Source organism: Microcaecilia unicolor, chromosome 2, assembly GCF_901765095.1.
Source record: "Microcaecilia unicolor chromosome 2, aMicUni1.1, whole genome shotgun sequence".
NCBI lineage: Eukaryota > Metazoa > Chordata > Amphibia > Gymnophiona > Siphonopidae > Microcaecilia > Microcaecilia unicolor.
The window spans coordinates 367,666,670-367,685,116 of NC_044032.1; the positions used below are offsets into that span (position 1 = coordinate 367,666,670).

The following is an 18,447-nucleotide window of genomic DNA, read 5'->3' on the forward strand; positions in this document are numbered from 1 at the left end:
TTATGTATTGTGTTGGCATTGTAATGTAGCATACTGTGCCAAACTTTGTACTGTTTGAATATTTTTACTTCTGTAATTGTCTATTGCCTATGTTTGACTTATTCTTGCTGTACACCACCTTGAGTGAATTCCTTCAAAAAGGCAGTTAATAAATCCTAATAAATAAATGTAACTTGTATTCACTAATACCTCATGGTTCAAAGCGGATCCCAGTATACAAGAAGCTGGACATTTCCAGGAATTACAAGCAATAATCGGCAAGATTTACAAACACATTTCAAAAAACTATCTTAGATAAACTAATCCACACTAGCTATTAGATTGCAAAACACATTTCTGGAATAAATGAGTTTTTATATATTTCCGAAATTGAAAATAACTTGAAGTAGTAAGTAAAATTCTGACCTTCTTTACTAAGATGAGCTGCTTGGAAAGAAAAAAAAAAGACTAATAATCTGAGACTTTTCGTAATTTTTAGAGAAGGGAAAGTATGCTATTTGAGGGAGTCTTTTACAAGGTTACCTCGCGTTATCTGCAGCATAGAAATAAAATGGGCCCTGCTGCAGTTAACTTGAGCTAATCCTTAGTAAATAAAAACCCTGAATGTTATATTGCATTTCTTATCAGGTGTTTCATTGGTATTATGCTGACATTTTATTATATGTCATTTGAATATTCTTCCATGCTGTCTGTTATGATATTGTTTGTATTGTACTGATGTAATATTTCCCAGTTTAAATCACTTTAGTGTATTATGTTTATATTTGGTCATTTTATTATTGTTATGTTAACAAAATTGTAAATTTTATGTTAAACATGACCTGCTGTATACCACCTTGGGTGAATCTGTTCATAAAGGCAGTTCTCAGTAAAAATAGGGCTGTTTATCTGGTAGCCCTAGGCTTTTGAGAAAATTCAGGAAAGCTTGAGGAAAATACGTACGACGAGGAAGGGAGAGAGATGGCATGGATGGGCAGACTGGATAGGCCATATGGCCTGTATCTGCCTTCCTTTTGCTCTGTTTCAGTGTAATCCATGCTGTTGTGCTGTCATGGTCATATCGCTGTAATTCTGTGCTGGTCTAAAATTGCCATCCCTTTTTCATATTTATTTTTTGGGATTTTGCTCACACGTTTTACAGTTGTAGCTGAAGCTGAATAACATTCAGGAACAGTAAGTATTTTCCCGTCCCCAGAGGATTTACAATCTAATTTTGTACCTGAGGCAAAGGAGGGTTATGCGCCTTGCTCAAGGAGCAGCAGCAGGATTTGAACCAGGCTTCTCTGGTTGTCAGCCCGTTGCTCTAACCACTAAACTATTCCTCCACCTCTCTTCTTAAACTGCAGTCCTAGCTACCCATCTCTTTCAGCCTAAAATTTTAAGATGTAGCTTTGTCACTGACCAATTCTTACAGATTGTTCATACTGTCTTTCTAATTTATTGATTTCCGTATTGCTCTCTCCAGACGCTTCAACCTCAAAATCAGACTCTTACTAATTCACCGCTTTTAGCAGTCGGGCTAGAAAATGTTCATTGTCTTATTTCTTGTTTAGCACCTACCTTATGGATTCCATTATCCCTGTATCGTTGTTTGGCGACTTCCCACCAAAAACTCAAATCAATTTTGAAAAATGATCTGACGTATGCTTCAAGTTATGATGGGAAATATATTTATTGGGATTTTATTAACTGCCTTTATGAAGAGATTCACCCAAGGTGGTGTACAACATAACATAATGTGGCACAGTTTGGGGCATGGCACAGGCACTTGAGTTGCAGCATCTGTAAAAGACGTGTTACAGCCAGTGTGGGCCTTGATCATTTGTGCTTGGGCGGGACCCGGCAGGCTTTGAGCATGCACAAATGTTCAAGGTCCCATGTTGGCTGCAGTTAGTCTCATGACACATAGACTGCTGTGCTAGCACTGCCTTGAAGGGGGTGGGGTAGAGAAAGGAGAAAAGCTGCTGAACTCCTGGAGAGGAGGGGGCGGGATAATAAAGGAGAGAGATGCTAGACACATTATGAAGGGGGGAGGTAGCGAAGAAGAAAGATGCTAGGGTAGGGAAGGGGAGCTACTGGACACTGGGACAGAGAAGGGCTTTGAGATATCGTTTAGATGGGGTGGGGGGGGCAGCTGAAGGTTGGCCTAGGGCATTAGATATCTTTGGGCTACCCCCCCCCCCCCCCCCCCCAGTCTAGATCCCTTCAGCCAGATCTCAAGCATGACTTTTGGTTTCCCATTGCCAGTGATCCTCTTTGTTTATCCCAGGCTTTGTTAAATTCCTTTACTGTCTTTGCCTCTATTGCTGTCACAATTTATACTATTCCCCGCTTCCATTATCCTATTTTGTGAAGAACTGCCTCTCTGCCCAGCATAGGCGCCCGGTATAAGAGGCTTGGAGAGGCTAAGCCTCCCCCCTGCTGCAGCAGAATGGATCAGCTGTGGAGTCCAGCTGCTCTGAAGGGATTAAATTGTTGATTTACCTCCATCCTCACAGCAGGAGCTGCAGTGAAAGCCCTCTAGCAGTTGTAGAAATTGGTTTATGGTTTGTTTACCTTACTGCTGGGAAAGCAGGGGGGGTTGGCTGGAGGTGTCCTGGGTTGCAAGGGAGATATTTAACGAGGATGACTTCCTGACCTGCACTAAGGACAGATAGCAGCAGAACGGATACTGGGCCAGCATGATCAGAAAAAGTCACCAGACAACAAAGGTAGAAAAGATCATTTTATTTTCATTATAGTGTTTGGAATATGTCCACTTTGAGAATCAGGTGCTCAACATTAAACGTTTATATTTATTTACTTATTTATAGCATTTTATTCCACATTAAACATGAATTAGGGTGTTTTGTGGCTCTACATGAGAATTGTGATGATATGATCCCTTGTTTCATATTGTTGACAGTCTGCATTTTCCTTATGGGTGGTATATTGGTGTATTAGGTCTGCCCAGTGTAATATTTATGGTATAGTAAGGTTCTGAGTGTGTTTTTGCACAAAGTTGTGCATAGTGTTTTGCAGTTGAGCGATTGTGGTTAGAATATGCTTTGAGCAACCACTTTATTCTTTGACATATGATGCATATCTAATATCTAAATTTAATAAAAGGTATTAATTGTGACTTTTATTTTTATTTATTTTTTCTGCGTGTTATCAGACAATTATGGATTTAAGCTCCACCCCTGGCCCCACCCCCTTTAGCCTCCCCAAACAGTTGGGCCACCGACCGCCTATGCTGCCCAGCTTTAAACCATGACCTAGTACAGGCATTTTTAAGGGCAATTTGTTTATAAAGAGAAGACAGCAGGGAGAAACCCTTGACATGACTTACTAACCTGAGAGCCTAGAGCAGTAGTTCTCAAACCTGTCCTGGAGGAACCCCAGCCAATCAGGTTTGAGGATATCCGCAATGAATATTCATGAGTTAGATTTGCATGCATTGCCTCCATTGCATGCAAATCTAATTCATGAATATTTATTGTGGATGTCCTGGAAACCTGTCTGGCTGAGGTTCCCCAGGACAAGTTTGGGAGCCATTGGCTTAGAGAATGAAGTGATAGAAACAGATAATGGTGCTTTTTATGCCTGGATCCAAAATCTGTCTATAAGCCAGGAGAAGGAAGCAATGCATGAATTATGTGAATTTACCGTATTTTTCGGACTATAAGACGCACTTTTCCCCCCAAATTTGTGAGGAAAATGGGGGTGCGTCTTATAGTCCAAAGGTAGAAATTTGGCTGGCAGGCTGGCAGGCCTCCCGCCCTCCCTCCCTCCCTCCGAGTTCGGGATCGCCCTCCCCCCGGCCCTGTCACCACTTCTCCCTACTCTCGCGATCTTCCCTGGTGGTCTAGTGACGTCGGGGCAGGAAAGAACCCCCTCTTTCCTGCCCAGCGCGCTGCTCTCCATCCTCCTGTATGCAGCCTGACGGTCTCGGCGAGATTCAAAATGGCCGCCGAGAATTGAAGTCTCGGCGGCCATTTTGAATCTCGCTGAGACCGTCAGGCTGCATACAGGAGGATGGAGAGCAGCGCGCTGGGCAGGAAAGAGGGGGCTCTTTCCTGCCCCGACGTCACTAGACCACCAGGGAAGATCGCGAGAGTAGGGAGAAGTGGTGAAAGGGCCGGGGGGAGGGCGATCCCGAACTCGAAGGGAGGGAGGGCGGCCTGCCGGCCAGCCAAATCTCTACCTTCGGAGGTAACCCTGAGGGCGATCCCGAACTTGGAGGGAGGGATTCGGACAAGACGCACCGGAGCACCTAGGTTTTAGAGGAGGGAAAAAGCAAATTTTGTTTTTTTCCTATTTCCCTCCTCTAAAACCTAGATGCGTCTTATGGTCCGGTGCGTCTTATAGTCCGAAAAATATGGTAAGTAATCTAGCTGGAGAGGCAGACAGTGGAAACAGAATTTAAAACAAAATTGCTTATTTTTCACTGTTTTGCTAGAATTTCAAAGACCAAATATAGAGGAATTGGGGCTGGTGCTAGACAGATATGTAGGGCCCAGGGCAAACTCATAAGAGTGAGACCAGCGAGTGTCGGGTGCCCTAAAGTGCTGCCTTTGTGGTACAGCTCAGCCAATGGAGCCCCTTGAAGTGCTGTGTCCCAGTCCTGAGGAGACTGGGAGCATGTAAATTGTCAATGCATGTAATTTTAATTAATTTTTTTTTTTTTTAACAGGCTTGGTCCTGTCCGAAATTGGATTTACAAAAAAATGAATCCCGTAGAGACAGATCGGCTCATTAATTCTGTGAGTTTGAAGCTTGGTTTTTCTGGGTGTGGGGCAGGTTGGGACTAGCCTGTTCTGTACATTTTCTAATTTATGTACTGCATGTGTTGTGCAGCTGGTGAATGTATCTATACAAGCAATCTATGGTCACATGTAGCTGTATTGGTTTGGCACAGTGCAGCCTTTGAAAGATTGGTTCTGGGTGGAGACTTACTGTAGACCATCCTGTCAGTGGTGGTCCATGGTCAGCTGCCACCCGGGGCGGATCGCTGCTGCGCACCCCCCCCCCCCCCCCCCCCGGGTGCATTGCTCTTACCTCCTGGGGATGCTGCGAGCAACCACGCGGCTGTCTGCTCCTCCGATTCCCTGCCCTAGAACAGGAAGTAACATCAGAGGGAGCAGGGAACTGGTGCAGCCGCACGGCTGCTCCCTGTACCCCCCTGCATCATGCACCCGGGGTGGATCGCCCCCCACCGCCCCACCCTTGGTACGCCACTGCATTTTATACAGCTAATGGAATCCCTTAATTAAAATCCTTATATTGACATCCTGTTCTGTGTTCTCAACAAAAAGGAATGAACAACTTTTCTGCAGGGCTTTTTTCACCTGTCTGTAGGATGGAAAACCTGGGTCAGGGCCATCGTAACCATTAGAAAGACTAGGCAGCTGCCTAGGGCAGCATCTTCTTGGAGGGTGCCAAAGAGCAGCTGCAGTCAAACCAATACAGTAGACTTGACATTTACACAAACTCAAAGAACTATCAGTGTGTACTTTACCTGCAGGGAAAGTGCACAATTTTCAAAGAGTTCATTTGCAAATGGCTCTTAGAAATTGTCCTTATCAGAACCGGTCTTAGGCAGGGGCAACAGGGGCAGTCGCACAGGGCCTTGCGCCTCCAGGGGCCCCGTTGTTCTCCCGCACGCTCCCCGCCATTGCCGCAATCTGACTTCTTGCCTCCCCTCCCCCATGCCGCAGGGTGCCCTCCCAGCATACCCGAAGCCACTCTGGTGGTCTAGTGGAGTCTTCGGGGCAGGAAAGATCTCGTGTCTTTCCTGCCCGCTGCTGGCGCTGACTCCTTTGTTGCCGCATTGCTCTTTAAAAATGGCTGCCGAGATTTTTGCTGAAGTCTTGCGAGGCCACCTTTGGATGTCTCGGCAGCCATTTTAAAGAGGATGCGCCAGTAAGAGGGTCAGTGTCGATAATGGGCAGGAAAGACTGGGGATCTTTCCTGCCCTAAAGACTCCACTAGACCACCAGTGGCTTCGGGTATGTGTAAGGCTTCAGTTTAAATGTGGCTGCTTTTGCACTTTAATGGATCATTTCCGATTGGCAGATGTACCTTTCATTCTGTACCACAGGTCATGGGAGCTTTTGAAGTTGTTGAACCAGGATGAAATGAGATGTCAGGCTACTACAGATGTACAGGTTACAACCAGAAAAAGGAACCTGCCAAATGCAGGCTTCAGCAGGATAGATGAGGAAAGAAAAGTATCCTAACTTTAAAAAGAAGTTATGCGGGGAAAAAAAAAGTTTAGTTCAATGACTTGGCTTGGATATGCTCACATGTCAACAAATCTTCTATCTCCAATTACTTTTTTAATTTTTTTCTGCTTTTGTTGTAAAGGAGCTAGGATCCCCTAACAGGGCAGATGCCGGTGGCCAAGGTGCACATCCTGGTGCGTGGAGCTCCTCCGTTCCTCAGCGTCTACGTTCACTGGACACCTTCCGAGGGTAACTTACATAGGAATTTATCTAAACAGGAACTCACACGGATGCTTTGGTCAAATCAGAGGCTGTCTAGGAGTACTTAGGAGAGGTTTCTGCACCTCCTCCCCCCACCCCATATCATTAAAAACACCGTTTTTTTCTTATCCTGCTAGACCAGTCCAGACAAGCGGGTTCTATTCTCCAACCAGCAAATGGAAATGGAAACAGCATTCAAAGAGGTTTACATATTATATACAGACTGTGCTTATTTGTACCTGGGGCAATGGAGGGTTAAGTGACTTGCCCAGAGTCACAAGGAGCTGCAGTGGGAATTGAACCCAGTTCCTCAGGGTCAAAGTCCGATGCACTAACCACTAGGCTACTCGTAGTGAAGGAAAAGGACACTGGCATTTTAGTAACATCACCACCAGTATAAGGTGTGGTGCAGCTCTGGAACTTTCAGTGTTCCTCTGCCTCTAGCATTTGTGCAGCAGGATTTTTTTTATTTTTTAATGCAAGCCTGACCCACAAAGATACTGTCCATGGCCTGGGGTCTTCTGAGTCCTGTGGCCATGTTGGGTCCCAGAGATTAGTCCACAGACTGTTCAGGAGTGGGGCGAGGGCGGTGGTTCTGATGCCTTCACAGCCCAAAATAAGCTATCTGTGGATATTGTGTTCACTGAGAGGGGGGGGGGGAGTCTCTCACTGTGTATTGTGGGAACCTATATTATGAGGGTTCCTGGCAGCAGTTGTGACTTATGGCGCACTGGCCCTTTGTTAGATATGGAGAAACATGGTGCTCTGGTAACTGCAGTAGGCTCTGTGTACAGGCCACTGTGGTCAGACCTGTGCCAGGCTAGAGGGGATGCCATCAGTGGTAACACATGGGGCAAGTGACAAGAAGTGCCAGTAAGGCTCATGGTACTGGAGCCTTTCTGGAGCCCCAAGGACAGGAGCAGCTGAAGTATGGTAGATACCTGGATGGCTCAGAAGAACAGTGACTGTCACAGTTGGAGATCTTCTCTCCAGCACCAGAGACACCTGAAGAATAGCCCATGTGGCATGAGACAGTGCTCAACCCTTTCCCAAGGATCTTATCAGTTCCTTGGTAATGCAGTTGTTTTCTACTTCCAGGCTGGGTTTTCCCAGTTTTGATGAGCTAGTTTTGGAAGACACTCTGAAGGTGAGGCCTTCTTGTGTTGGGTCCTGCAGACTCAGAGAAGGGTTGCTTGTTTTTGGTGTCTAAAGACAGTTCTGAGGGTACTAGAGGTGGGAACTGGCTAACTTCACCTTTTTTTCTTAGTAGTGGGTTGTAGCACAGGCCCCTCACAGCCTCTGTTTTGCTTGACAGTGCTTTTGTGATTAAGCAACTGCTTTAAGGCTGCTTTGCACTCCTTTCTGTAGCTACCCCATTTAGTGGAATAGTCTGCCTCTAGTACTGAAATCACAGCAAACTGTCACATCCTTGAAGTCATATGTTAAAATGTTATGTGCTAAGACCTACCATGAATTGCCTATGACTTTATTGGCATTATTGCTTTCTGTATGTCTGTGTTCAACTAGCTATTTGTTGACTCTGTTGTTTAAGCTATGTATGTTCATTCGTTACCTGCCTTTGTTAAAGGCAGGCTATAAATAATAAAACATAAATGAAGCATGTAGGTCCTTTAACCAATCTGTTGCCAGATAGGCTAGTTGATGATTGTTTCTGGGGCAGCTCCAGCTCACTGTGGGGTTAATTTCTTGGCTGTTGCCCTCACACGTATGTTGGAGTCCCTCTGTCCCACTTAGACTGTGTCCATGGTTTCAGTGATATGTGGCTCATTGACTCCTTGCAGCATGCGTATGTGGAAGAGTTAGCTTAGTCCTCTAGGGAGCTGTTTCATTTTTCCTTAGTTGGCCAATGGCAGGGGGGCACGGAGTGGTACCAGTTGTGTTGGCCTGGTAGACTGGGGAGCCATTGCACTTTGGTGTCTAAGTTTGTCCGAGAGTTTGGTAGTTCTAAGATCCTATTGATGTTGGTATGAGTGTCACCTTCAGGAAGGCCCAGGGCAGTATTGCCTGGGTTTATATGTGGTACACCCTTTCAGGTATGTCAGCTTGCATAGTTGAGCGTTATCATTGGATGCTTATGTTGTGGGGAATGTCACCCTCACGTAGGCACTGGGTATTGGAGCCTGGTCTTCCTCCTACCCGCTCGCCTAAAGCTTTGGAAAATCCCACTTGTCTTGGCTGGTCTAACAGAATGATTTGGGGGTGCTGAAAATTTTTTTTTTTTTTTTTTTTACAGGTGGTGCATTCCCCCCGTCCCACCTCCCTCTGAGTTCCAGGCCCCCCTCCCTCCCCTCTGAGTTCCAGGGTCCCTCCCTTCCCTCTGAGTTCTATGCCCCCCTCCCACCTAGTTCCAGTCCCTCCCAGTTCCAGGGTCCCTCCCTCCCCTCTGAGTTCCAGGGTCCCTCCCTCCCTCCCTCTCTCCCTTCGAGTTCCAGGGTCCCTCCCTCCCTCTCTCCCTTCGAGTTCCAGGGTCCCTCCCTTCCTCCCTCCCTCCCCTCTGAGTTCCAGGCCCCCTCCCTCCCCTCTGAGTTCCAGGGTCCCTCCCTCCCATCTGAGTTCCAGGGTCCCTGCCTCCCCTCCGAGTTCCAGGGTCCCCCTCCCTCCCTCTCTCCCTTTGAGTTCCAGGCCCCCTCCCTCCGAATTTTAAGTCATCTTACCTCGTCAGGGTTATGGCGGCAGCAGCAGTGAAAAGCGTGCAGGCTCGGCGCTTCAGCCTTCCCTCCTCTCTCTCTCTCAGCTCTGGTCCCGCCCTTGCGGAAACAGGAAATGAGGGCGGGACCAGAGTTGAGAGAGAAGGGAAGGCTGAAGCGCCGAGCCTGCACGCCTTTCACTGCTGCTGCCGCCGTAACCCAGACGAGGTAAGATGACTTTTAAAATTCAGAGGGAGGGGGCCTGAAACTGGAAGGGATGGACTTTTAAAATTCTGGGCTGGCAAAGGGAACTTCCAGTGGGTGAAATATTGGGGGTGCTCGAGCACCCACAGCACCCACGGAGTCGGCGCCTGTGTTCTTAACTACTAATTTCTTTTCCTTGAATCTGCTAGACGAGTCCAGGACCACCCAGGAAAGTTGCAACTAGGGATGCTTTCTTTTGGTATTGTTTAGTGACTAAGGGGATTTCTCAGGCTTATCCCTGTGATGTTTCTGGGGTGTTCCCACTTATGAAGGCGCTAGGAGCATGAATGTTGCTCTATGATCTTGATCTGTAATATTGAGCCATAACATTGATCTATAATGATACTCGGGTGTTTTCAGATCTGCTTTGACAGTCATATATTCAAGGGCAGCACTGCACCTTATATTGCTGATGACATCACTAAAATGTCAGTTTTCTCTGCCTCCATTTGCTGATTGGAGAAAATAACCCACTTATCTGGACTGGTCTAGGAGGACTCAAGGAAAGGAAATTAGCGGGTTGACACATGACTGGGATTCCTGGGATCTCTGAATGCTGCTCCAGCTAGACTCTGCGTGAGAGCTAGGCTCTTATTCATGGCAGTGCACAGATGCTGAGATTTGAATTTTGTAATACTTCTGGTGATTTTGGTGTGTGTGTGTGTCTTTTTTTTTTTTTTAAATCTCAGCACTATTTTCCTTTAGAGACATGGAGACTTGCAGGCAAGACACCTAAGGGGTAGTTTTATAAAGTCATGTTAGCATGCATGGGGTAATATAGGCATGAAAAATGGCTTTTATGAAATTAGATCAGGCATGAAAGTACATGCAATGGCATAAATGCCCACACTTTGACTCTAGGTGTTACCAGGGGCTTGGCCTGGACAGAGTGCAGGTGGAGTCAGAGTATGATCATCGGTTATAAAATGTTCTAATTTACACCTGTACTTAATGTAAGCACTATTGCTGCTGGGGTTTCATTAGTATTTTATAAAGACACATAGGTCCTAAAATGCTGCATCACCCCAAATACTACCCCCGCCTCACCCCACACCTACCTGCACCTGCAAACTGCCCCAGCTATTCCCTACATACAGAACACACAACAGACACAGACAAAGAATACAAACACGCACACATGTGCATTGAGAACAGTTCCATGAACAGTGCTCTGCATGCTTTCCCCATTTGTATAAAGAAATGATCTGATCACAAAGCTCTAGCTGTATGAAAATGGCTTGCATTATATTACTGATCTCTGGTTATTTGTGAGAGGAAAACATTCTTGTGTATGTGTGTGTGTTTTTTTTCCCTCAGGTTGTCTCTTATAATCATGGTGTTTGTCAATTATGGAGGTGGAAAATACTGGTTCTTCAAACATGAAAGCTGGAACGGTAAAAATTTGGTAATCCTTGTTTTAAGATCTTGGGATGGTCCAAAGTCACATGAGTGTCACTCTGGAACTTGCCACAGGCATTGGGTGTTTTGCTTTGCTACAGTTTTGTGCTTAACAGCCAGGAGATAGTGTTGCTGCTAACCTGCATGCCCCATTCCTGTCTGCCTTGGACCTCTATAGCCATCCTATGGCTTGGAGCACAAGTGACCAGCAGATCCCTTGAACCCTCAGCGTTCCCTGTGGTTCAGGGTGTGAAGGGGCTGACCAGAACCAGGCAGATAGCATGGAGTTGGAAGTCCTCTTTATAGTCTAGCACAAACATTGGTTTATATCAGTTTTTATAGGGAAGGGTAAAGGAGGCTTCTATAGCAGTGGTCCACAGGGGCCTGGGCCCCCACCCCAAATTTCCTCTGGGCCCTACTCTGTCTTCCCCTCATGTCTGGGGAAACTGAGCATGCTCAATTTCACTAAAAGGTATTTGCTGCGGCGGTGGGAGAGGGAGGCGGTGAGGGGGGTTGGCGGCGGGGCAGCAGACCAATATGTGCCCCCCCACCTCGGGCTCTGGCCCCTTCCAACCGTAAGGTCTGGCTATGCCCCTGTTCTATAGTGTATCACACTGTGTGTGTGTGTGTGTGTGTGTATCTGTGTTGACAGCCATTTGCTCCATGCCAATTTTCAAAGGACAAAATGTTTATTAAGTGAAATCTGTGCCTGTTGGGTGAAGGGTAATTCTATAATTGGGTGTGTGCAGTTAACTCGTGCCTTGAGTGCGTAAGTGCACTGTGTGCTATTCTGTAAAATAGCACATAAGTACAAGGGGGTATACATGGTTGGGGCACGGGCCTGTCTCCAGCTTACATATAGAACTTACAGAATTAGTTGCGCTCATTTATGCCAGCCACTGACCTGGCATAACTGGTCATGCCCAAATTTAGGCATACTAATGTGGGTTTACGCTAGTGTTCTATAACAGAATCGGGGCACCCAGATTTTGATACACTTCCTCGGGTTACCTAATGGAGGCGTTCTATACTAGAATCCCCCCCCCTTTGATGTCTTCTTGTAAATCTGTAATTAAAATAACATTTTGCTAGCTCTAATTGTTGTTGATGTAACTGCTAAGTGCTGACCTTTTCATACTTGTGTGTTCTCACTTTAAATCTTTGTAACCATAATGTTGGCACCATCCTTTACTCATTTTAAGCTAGGCAGGCTGCCATGATTTTATTTAGCGTTGTGTCAATACACCCTTTAGAATAAATTCCTAGCTGTGCTTTTGAAATCTGTTTGATTAAACTCTCATTTGAGCTAGAAACACTAAAGTATTAATTAAAGTAGGTTAGAGCTATCATGATCACCAACAGCATCCAACGTCTAGGTGTCTTTTGGCACTCTTGATACAAGGTCACACAAAACGGGGGAAGATTTGCAAGTGGAATGGCAGTGGTTGAGGACTGGATCACGATCAGAAAGATGCATATTGTCTCAGTTTTTTAGTATTTATCATTCATAAAGTCAACATGCTGCTTAAACTTGTTGACTTTAGTAGGTGTCTGTTTTCAGCCTCTCCTTCTCTTTCATCCTAAGTAATAGTGTAGTGTATGCTGGCATTCCCAATGTTACAGGGTGCCTGGAGAAACGGGTAGGCAGAAAAGACCACTACTATTGTTAAATACAGTGGTGGAAATAAGTATTTGATCCCTTGCTGATTTTGTAAGTTTGCCCACTGACAAAGACATGAGCAGCCCATAATTGAAGGGTAGGTTATTAGTAACAGTGAGAGATAGCACATCACAAATTAAATCCGGAAAATCACATTGTGGAAAGTATATGAATTTATTTGCATTCTGCAGAGGGAAATAAGTATTTAATCCCTCTGGCAAACAAGACCTAATACTTGGTGGCAAAACCCTTGTTGGCAAGCACAGCGGTCAGACGTCTTCTGTAGTTGATGATGAGGTTTGCACACATGTCAGGAGGAATTTTGGTCCACTCCTCTTTGCAGATCATCTCTAAATCATTAAGAGTTCTGGGCTGTCGCTTGGCAACTCGCAGCTTCAGCTCCCTCCATAAGTTTTCAATGGGATTAAGGTCTGGTGACTGGCTAGGCCACTCCATGACCCTAATGTGCTTCTTCCTGAGCCACTCCTTTGTTGCCTTGGCTGTATGTTTTGGGTCATTGTCGTGCTGGAAGACCCAGCCACGACCCATTTTTAAGGCCCTGGCGGAGGGAAGGAGGTTGTCACTCAGAATTGTACGGTACATGGCCCCATCCATTCTCCCATTGATGCGGTGAAGTAGTCCTGTGCCCTTAGCAGAGAAACACCCCCAAAACATAACATTTCCACCTCCATGCTTGACAGTGGGGACGGTGTTCTTTGGGTCATAGGCAGCATTTCTCTTCCTCCAAACACGGCGAGTTGAGTTCATGCCAAAGAGCTCAATTTTTGTCTCATCTGACCACAGCACCTTCTCCCAATCACTCTCGGCATCATCCAGGTGTTCACTGGCAAACTTCAGACGGGCCGTCACATGTGCCTTCCGGAGCAGGGGGACCTTGCGGGCACTGCAGGATTGCAATCCGTTATGTCGTAATGTGTTACCAATGGTTTTCGTGGTGACAGTGGTCCCAGCTGCCTTGAGATCATTGACAAGTTCCCCCCTTGTAGTTGTAGGCTGATTTCTAACCTTCCTCATGATCAAGGATACCCCACGAGGTGAGATTTTGCGTGGAGCCCCAGATCTTTGTCGATTGACAGTCATTTTGTACTTCTTCCATTTTCTTACTATGGCACCAACAGTTGTCTCCTTCTCGCCCAGCGTCTTACTGATGGTTTTGTAGCCCATTCCAGCCTTGTGCAGGTGTATGATCTTGTCCCTGACATCCTTAGACAGCTCCTTGCTCTTGGCCATTTTGTAGAGGTTAGAGTCTGACTGATTCACTGAGTCTGTGGACAGGTGTCTTTCATACAGGTGACCATTGCCGACAGCTGTCTGTCATGCAGGTAACGAGTTGATTTGGAGCATCTACCTGGTCTGTAGGGGCCAGATCTCTTACTGGTTGGTGGGGGATCAAATACTTATTTCCCTCTGCAGAATGCAAATAAATTCATATACTTTCCACAATGTGATTTTCCGGATTTAATTTGTGATGTGCTATCTCTCACTGTTACCAATAACCTACCCTTCAATTATGGGCTGCTCATGTCTTTGTCAGTGGGCAAACTTACAAAATCAGCAAGGGATCAAATACTTATTTCCACCACTGTATGTGGCTAAAGGTGAGCCGGTTGATGTAGCGTATCTAATTTTCTCGGGAGTCTCTCATGAGAAACTTTGTCAAAAGCTTTTTGAAAATCTAGAGAGTCGTGGGATAGGAGGCAATGTTCTGTTGTGGATTAGGAATTGGATATTGGACAGAAAACAGAGCATCGGGTTAAATGACCATTTCTCTCAATGGAGGAGGGTGAATAGTGGAGTGCCGCAGGGATCAGTACTAGGACCGGTGCTATGTACGATCTTTATAAATGATCTGGAAATGGGAATGATGTGGCCTGTGAAAAATTGCAGGAAGACCTTAGGAAATTGGAAGACTGGGCATCCAAATGGCAGATGAAACTTAATGTAGACAAATGCAAAGTGATGCACATTGGGAGGAATAATCGAAATCATAATTACCGGATGCAAGGGTCCACCTTAGGAGTCAGCACCCAAGGAAAAGGTCTAGGTGTCATTGTAGACAGTACGCTAAAATCTTCTGCCCATTGTGTGGCGGCGGCCAAAAATAGCAAAAAGGATGCTAGGAATTATTAGGAAAGGGATGGTAAATAAGACAAAGAATACTATAATGCCTTTGTATTGCTCCTTTGTGTGACCTCACCTTGAGTACTGCATTCAGTTCTGTCGCCATATCTCAAAAATATAGCAGAAATAGAAAAGGTTCAAAGAAGAGTGACCAAAGTGATAAAGGGGATGGAACTCCTCCTGTATGAGGAAAGGCTAAAGAGGTTATGGCTCTTCAGCTTGGAAAAGAGATGACTGAGTGGAGATATGATTGAGGTCTACAAAATCCTGAGTGGTGTGGAGTGGATAGAAGTGAATCGATTTTTTTTTTTTTTGCTCTTTCAAAAGGTAGAAAGACTAGGGGACACTCAATGAAGTTAATACTGTTAAATCAAATAGGAGGAAATATTTTTCACTCAACAAATAGTTAAGCTCTGGAACTCATTGTGGGTAGATGTAATAACAGTGGTTAATGTATCTTTGTTTTAAAAAAGGCTTGGATGAGTTCCATAATCTGCTGTTGAGATCGACACGGGGGAAGCCACTGCTTATCTTGGGATTGGTAGCATGGAATCTTGCTACTACTTAGGTTTCTGCCAGATACTTGTGACCTGGATTGGCCACTGTTGGAAACAGGATACTGGGCTAGATGGACTATTGGTCTGACCCAGTATGGCTATTCTTATAGAAACAGAGAAAAATGTAGGCAGGTAAAGATCATATGGCCTATCTGCCCATCCATGCCACCTACTATCCCTATCTCTCCCTTAGAGACCCTATGTATTTGTCCCAAGTTCTCTTGAGTTTTCATCTCCACCCACCGGGAGGCCATTCTATGAAGATGCATTTCCTGAGGTTACTTCTATCTCCTTTCACCTTCATCCTATCCCCCCTCATTCCAGAGCTTCCTTTCAATTGAAAAAAACTTGCCTCCTATGCATTTATGCCGCAGCCCAAGGAAGCGGTACATTATGGAGTGAAGTACTTTTGTGCATGAAAGAGGAACAGGATGGGTGTGATCGTATGTGATGATCTCAAGGTGGGCAAACAGGTAGAAAAGGTGATGACAAAAACTAGAAGGAAGCTTGGGTGCATAAACAAGAGGAATGGCCAGTAGGAAAAAAAGAGGTGATGATGTCCCTGTATTAGACTCTGGCGAGACCTCATTCAGAATATTGTGTAGAATTCTGGAGACTGCACCTTCAAAAGATATAAACAGGATGGAGTTGGTCCAGAGGGCGGCTACCAAAATGGTCGGTGGTCTTTGTCATAAAGCATGTGGGGACAGACTTAAAGATCTCAATATGTGGTCTTTGGTAGAAAAGTGGGAGAGGGGAGATATGATAGATGTTTAAATGCCTACGTGGCATAAATGCATAACAGGTGAGTCTCTTTCAATTAAAAGGACGCTCTGGACATAGGATGAAGGGGATAGACTTAGAAGTAACCTGAGAAAATGTTCTTATGCACTATTGCTACTTATCTCTATAGCACTACTAGACTACAGCACTACTAGATGTACACAGTTCTGTACACAAGAGACTGTCCCTGCTTGACAGAGATCACAATTTAGTCAAAACAGACTAACAGGACAAGTAAGAGGTTTGAGAGTTACATTTATTATAGGAATGATTAAAATAATGTGGGTATTGGACAATTATACAAATAACGAGGGAGTGCAGGAGGGTAGATTAAAAATGGAATAAAATTGTAATAGTGTTTTCTGCTGTAGATGTTTGGATACAAACCTGCTCCTAGTATTGTTTTTGTTTTAATTGTGTTATTGTTTCAGAGGTATTTTGGTGCTCATTTGTACCATGACAGTTTCTCAATAAAACGGTTAAATCTTAAAACAACATGGATATTTGAATAGGTGAATGAGGGTTTAAAAGTTAAAAGCAACCTCAAAAAGTTGGGCTTTTAGCCTGGATTTGAACAGGGCAAGAGATGAAGCACAGGTTCTAAGTGGTTTACATCTTAAAAAAAGCCAAGTCAGTCCCTTGGGAAACTACATTATACAAATCTGATGAAAAGCATGGGTTTTAGATTTCTCTTAAATAAGATAAAATTTAACTAAAAATTAAGACAAGGATACAAACTCTTCCATAATTTTGTTGCTTGCACTGCTAAAAGTCTGTTGTATAATTTAAATCTCTTTATTCCCTTAATAGAGGGTGAGACAAAAAATGAACCATGATTAGACCTTCTGACCCTATTGGGCATAAATTCTAAATGAGCTAACAAATAAACTGGGCACTCACCATTAAGAATCTCGTACAGTAAACAGTGGTAGGTGAGAACGATTTTGGAAAAGCGGTGTAATCATTTTGTTCCACAGGGGACTAAATGTAACAGGCATACAGCACAGCAAAATGGAAGGAACAGATTCTGGAGTTGGCTGAGAAGGGCGCTACTAACAGTGAGTTAATGGATGAATGGAGTTCCCGGGGAAAGGTATAGGGAGAGAGAAGAGAGGAGCTGCAGAATGAATGCACTTGTAAGTCAGTAAGAGGAGTTTGAACTGTATGTGCAAACAGATAGGGAACTGATGAAGTGACTAGAGGAAAGGGTTGCAGCACTGTCAGAAGATGAGTCATGCATAAAAAAGCTATACTTGTATCTACCTCCCATCTCTCTTCCCATGGAAGCTTGCATCTCTGGCTCTGGCCTTCAGGCGGCGCTGTGGTACTGCCCCCAGGTTACAGAAGTGTACTTCCTGGCTATGAACTGGGGAGTTTGCACTTTGATTACAATGTCTTGCAAGTGGTTTGAGGTGTAGAAGTTATATTCCTACTGGATTAATATTGTTCCTTTTCCTGTTTGTAGGATTAACGCTGGCAGACCTTGTATTTCCCTGGTAAGCTTTGTACTATAATTTGACTAGTTAACTTGACTCATGGTTAAGGCTAAGGTTATTTGGCAGTTATAACTATGGTCGAAACAATGAAATGAATATCTTTTTTTTTTTTGATCATTCAAAGCTTTCTCGTTTTGTTTGACTACTAACAAAATAGCTAGATTACCTCAAAGCAGCAAGCATCTTTACAAAATCTAACCATGGATGGGCCGTTAAAAGTTCATTATAAACCTAATATTTGCTTTGCTTTTGTTCAGAAGGGAGGCTTTTTGGATTGATAAGAGGCTATTGCTGGCTATTAATCAGCCGTGTTTTCTGAAGGGGTCATGAAAAGTACATGAGCAGTTTTGTAATGTCTGACTTGCACTTGTACAACGCTAAGTGAAGACCTAAGGCTCTGACTCCATTAGTAAAGCATTTAAGGCACAAATTGGCAACATTGATATTGAAGGCCACAATGAAATCTTATAAGTTGGCTTGTTTTCGTGATAATAAATGTACCGGGTGTGATCTGATTATCGGTCTCCTAACTGATGTATGAGTAGATGTTGCCTCACGGTGAAGAGAGACTTGTATTCCAGGTGGTTGACCTGGAATAATCTGAGGCACATAGCATTGTTTTTCTGCAGCGTAAAATAGGCCTGTTGTGAGTTAAAAAAAAAAAAAATGAGTGGATACAGAAATGCATGTCAGAGAAGGCTGAATATATTGAAGTCCTGATTATCTAGGGACACACTGGCTCAGTCAGATTGCTCATGCTCTGTTCCCTTATTACTATAGCTCGTTAGTTCTGGTGTTTATTGCTTGTTTGATTACCCCTTCATTGGTTCTCTAGGTTTGTATTCATCATGGGGACGTCCATTTTCCTTTCTCTGAATTCCATGTTGCGGAAGGGGTGTGCCAAATGGCGTCTGCTGCTGAAAGTGCTGTGGAGGAGCTTCCTTCTCTTTCTGATAGGTGTCTTCGTTATAAACCCAAATTATTGCCTTGGGCCTTGTAAGTGGATCATTTACTTTTTCTTATATTAGGCAA

The 18,447-nt window shown here is 44.6% G+C and overlaps 1 protein-coding gene across 5 annotated transcripts in view; it reads left to right on the top strand.

Annotated features, from left to right (window-relative positions):
* HGSNAT (heparan-alpha-glucosaminide N-acetyltransferase) overlaps positions 1-18,447 on the top strand; it is a 108,576-nt gene that overhangs the window by 28,481 nt on the left and 61,648 nt on the right. For 4 of the 5 annotated variants that reach the window (XM_030194548.1, XM_030194549.1, XM_030194550.1 and 1 more), the window contains exons 6-10: positions 4,676-4,745; positions 6,349-6,455; positions 10,697-10,773; positions 17,385-17,415; positions 18,251-18,411. In XM_030194548.1, coding sequence (XP_030050408.1) covers positions 4,676-4,745; positions 6,349-6,455; positions 10,697-10,773; positions 17,385-17,415; positions 18,251-18,411 — 446 coding nt within the window. Of the gene's footprint in view, positions 1-4,675; positions 4,746-6,348; positions 6,456-10,696; positions 10,785-17,384; positions 17,416-18,250; positions 18,412-18,447 lie in introns of those variants that run through there. The other variant, XM_030194552.1, reaches the window with a different exon arrangement.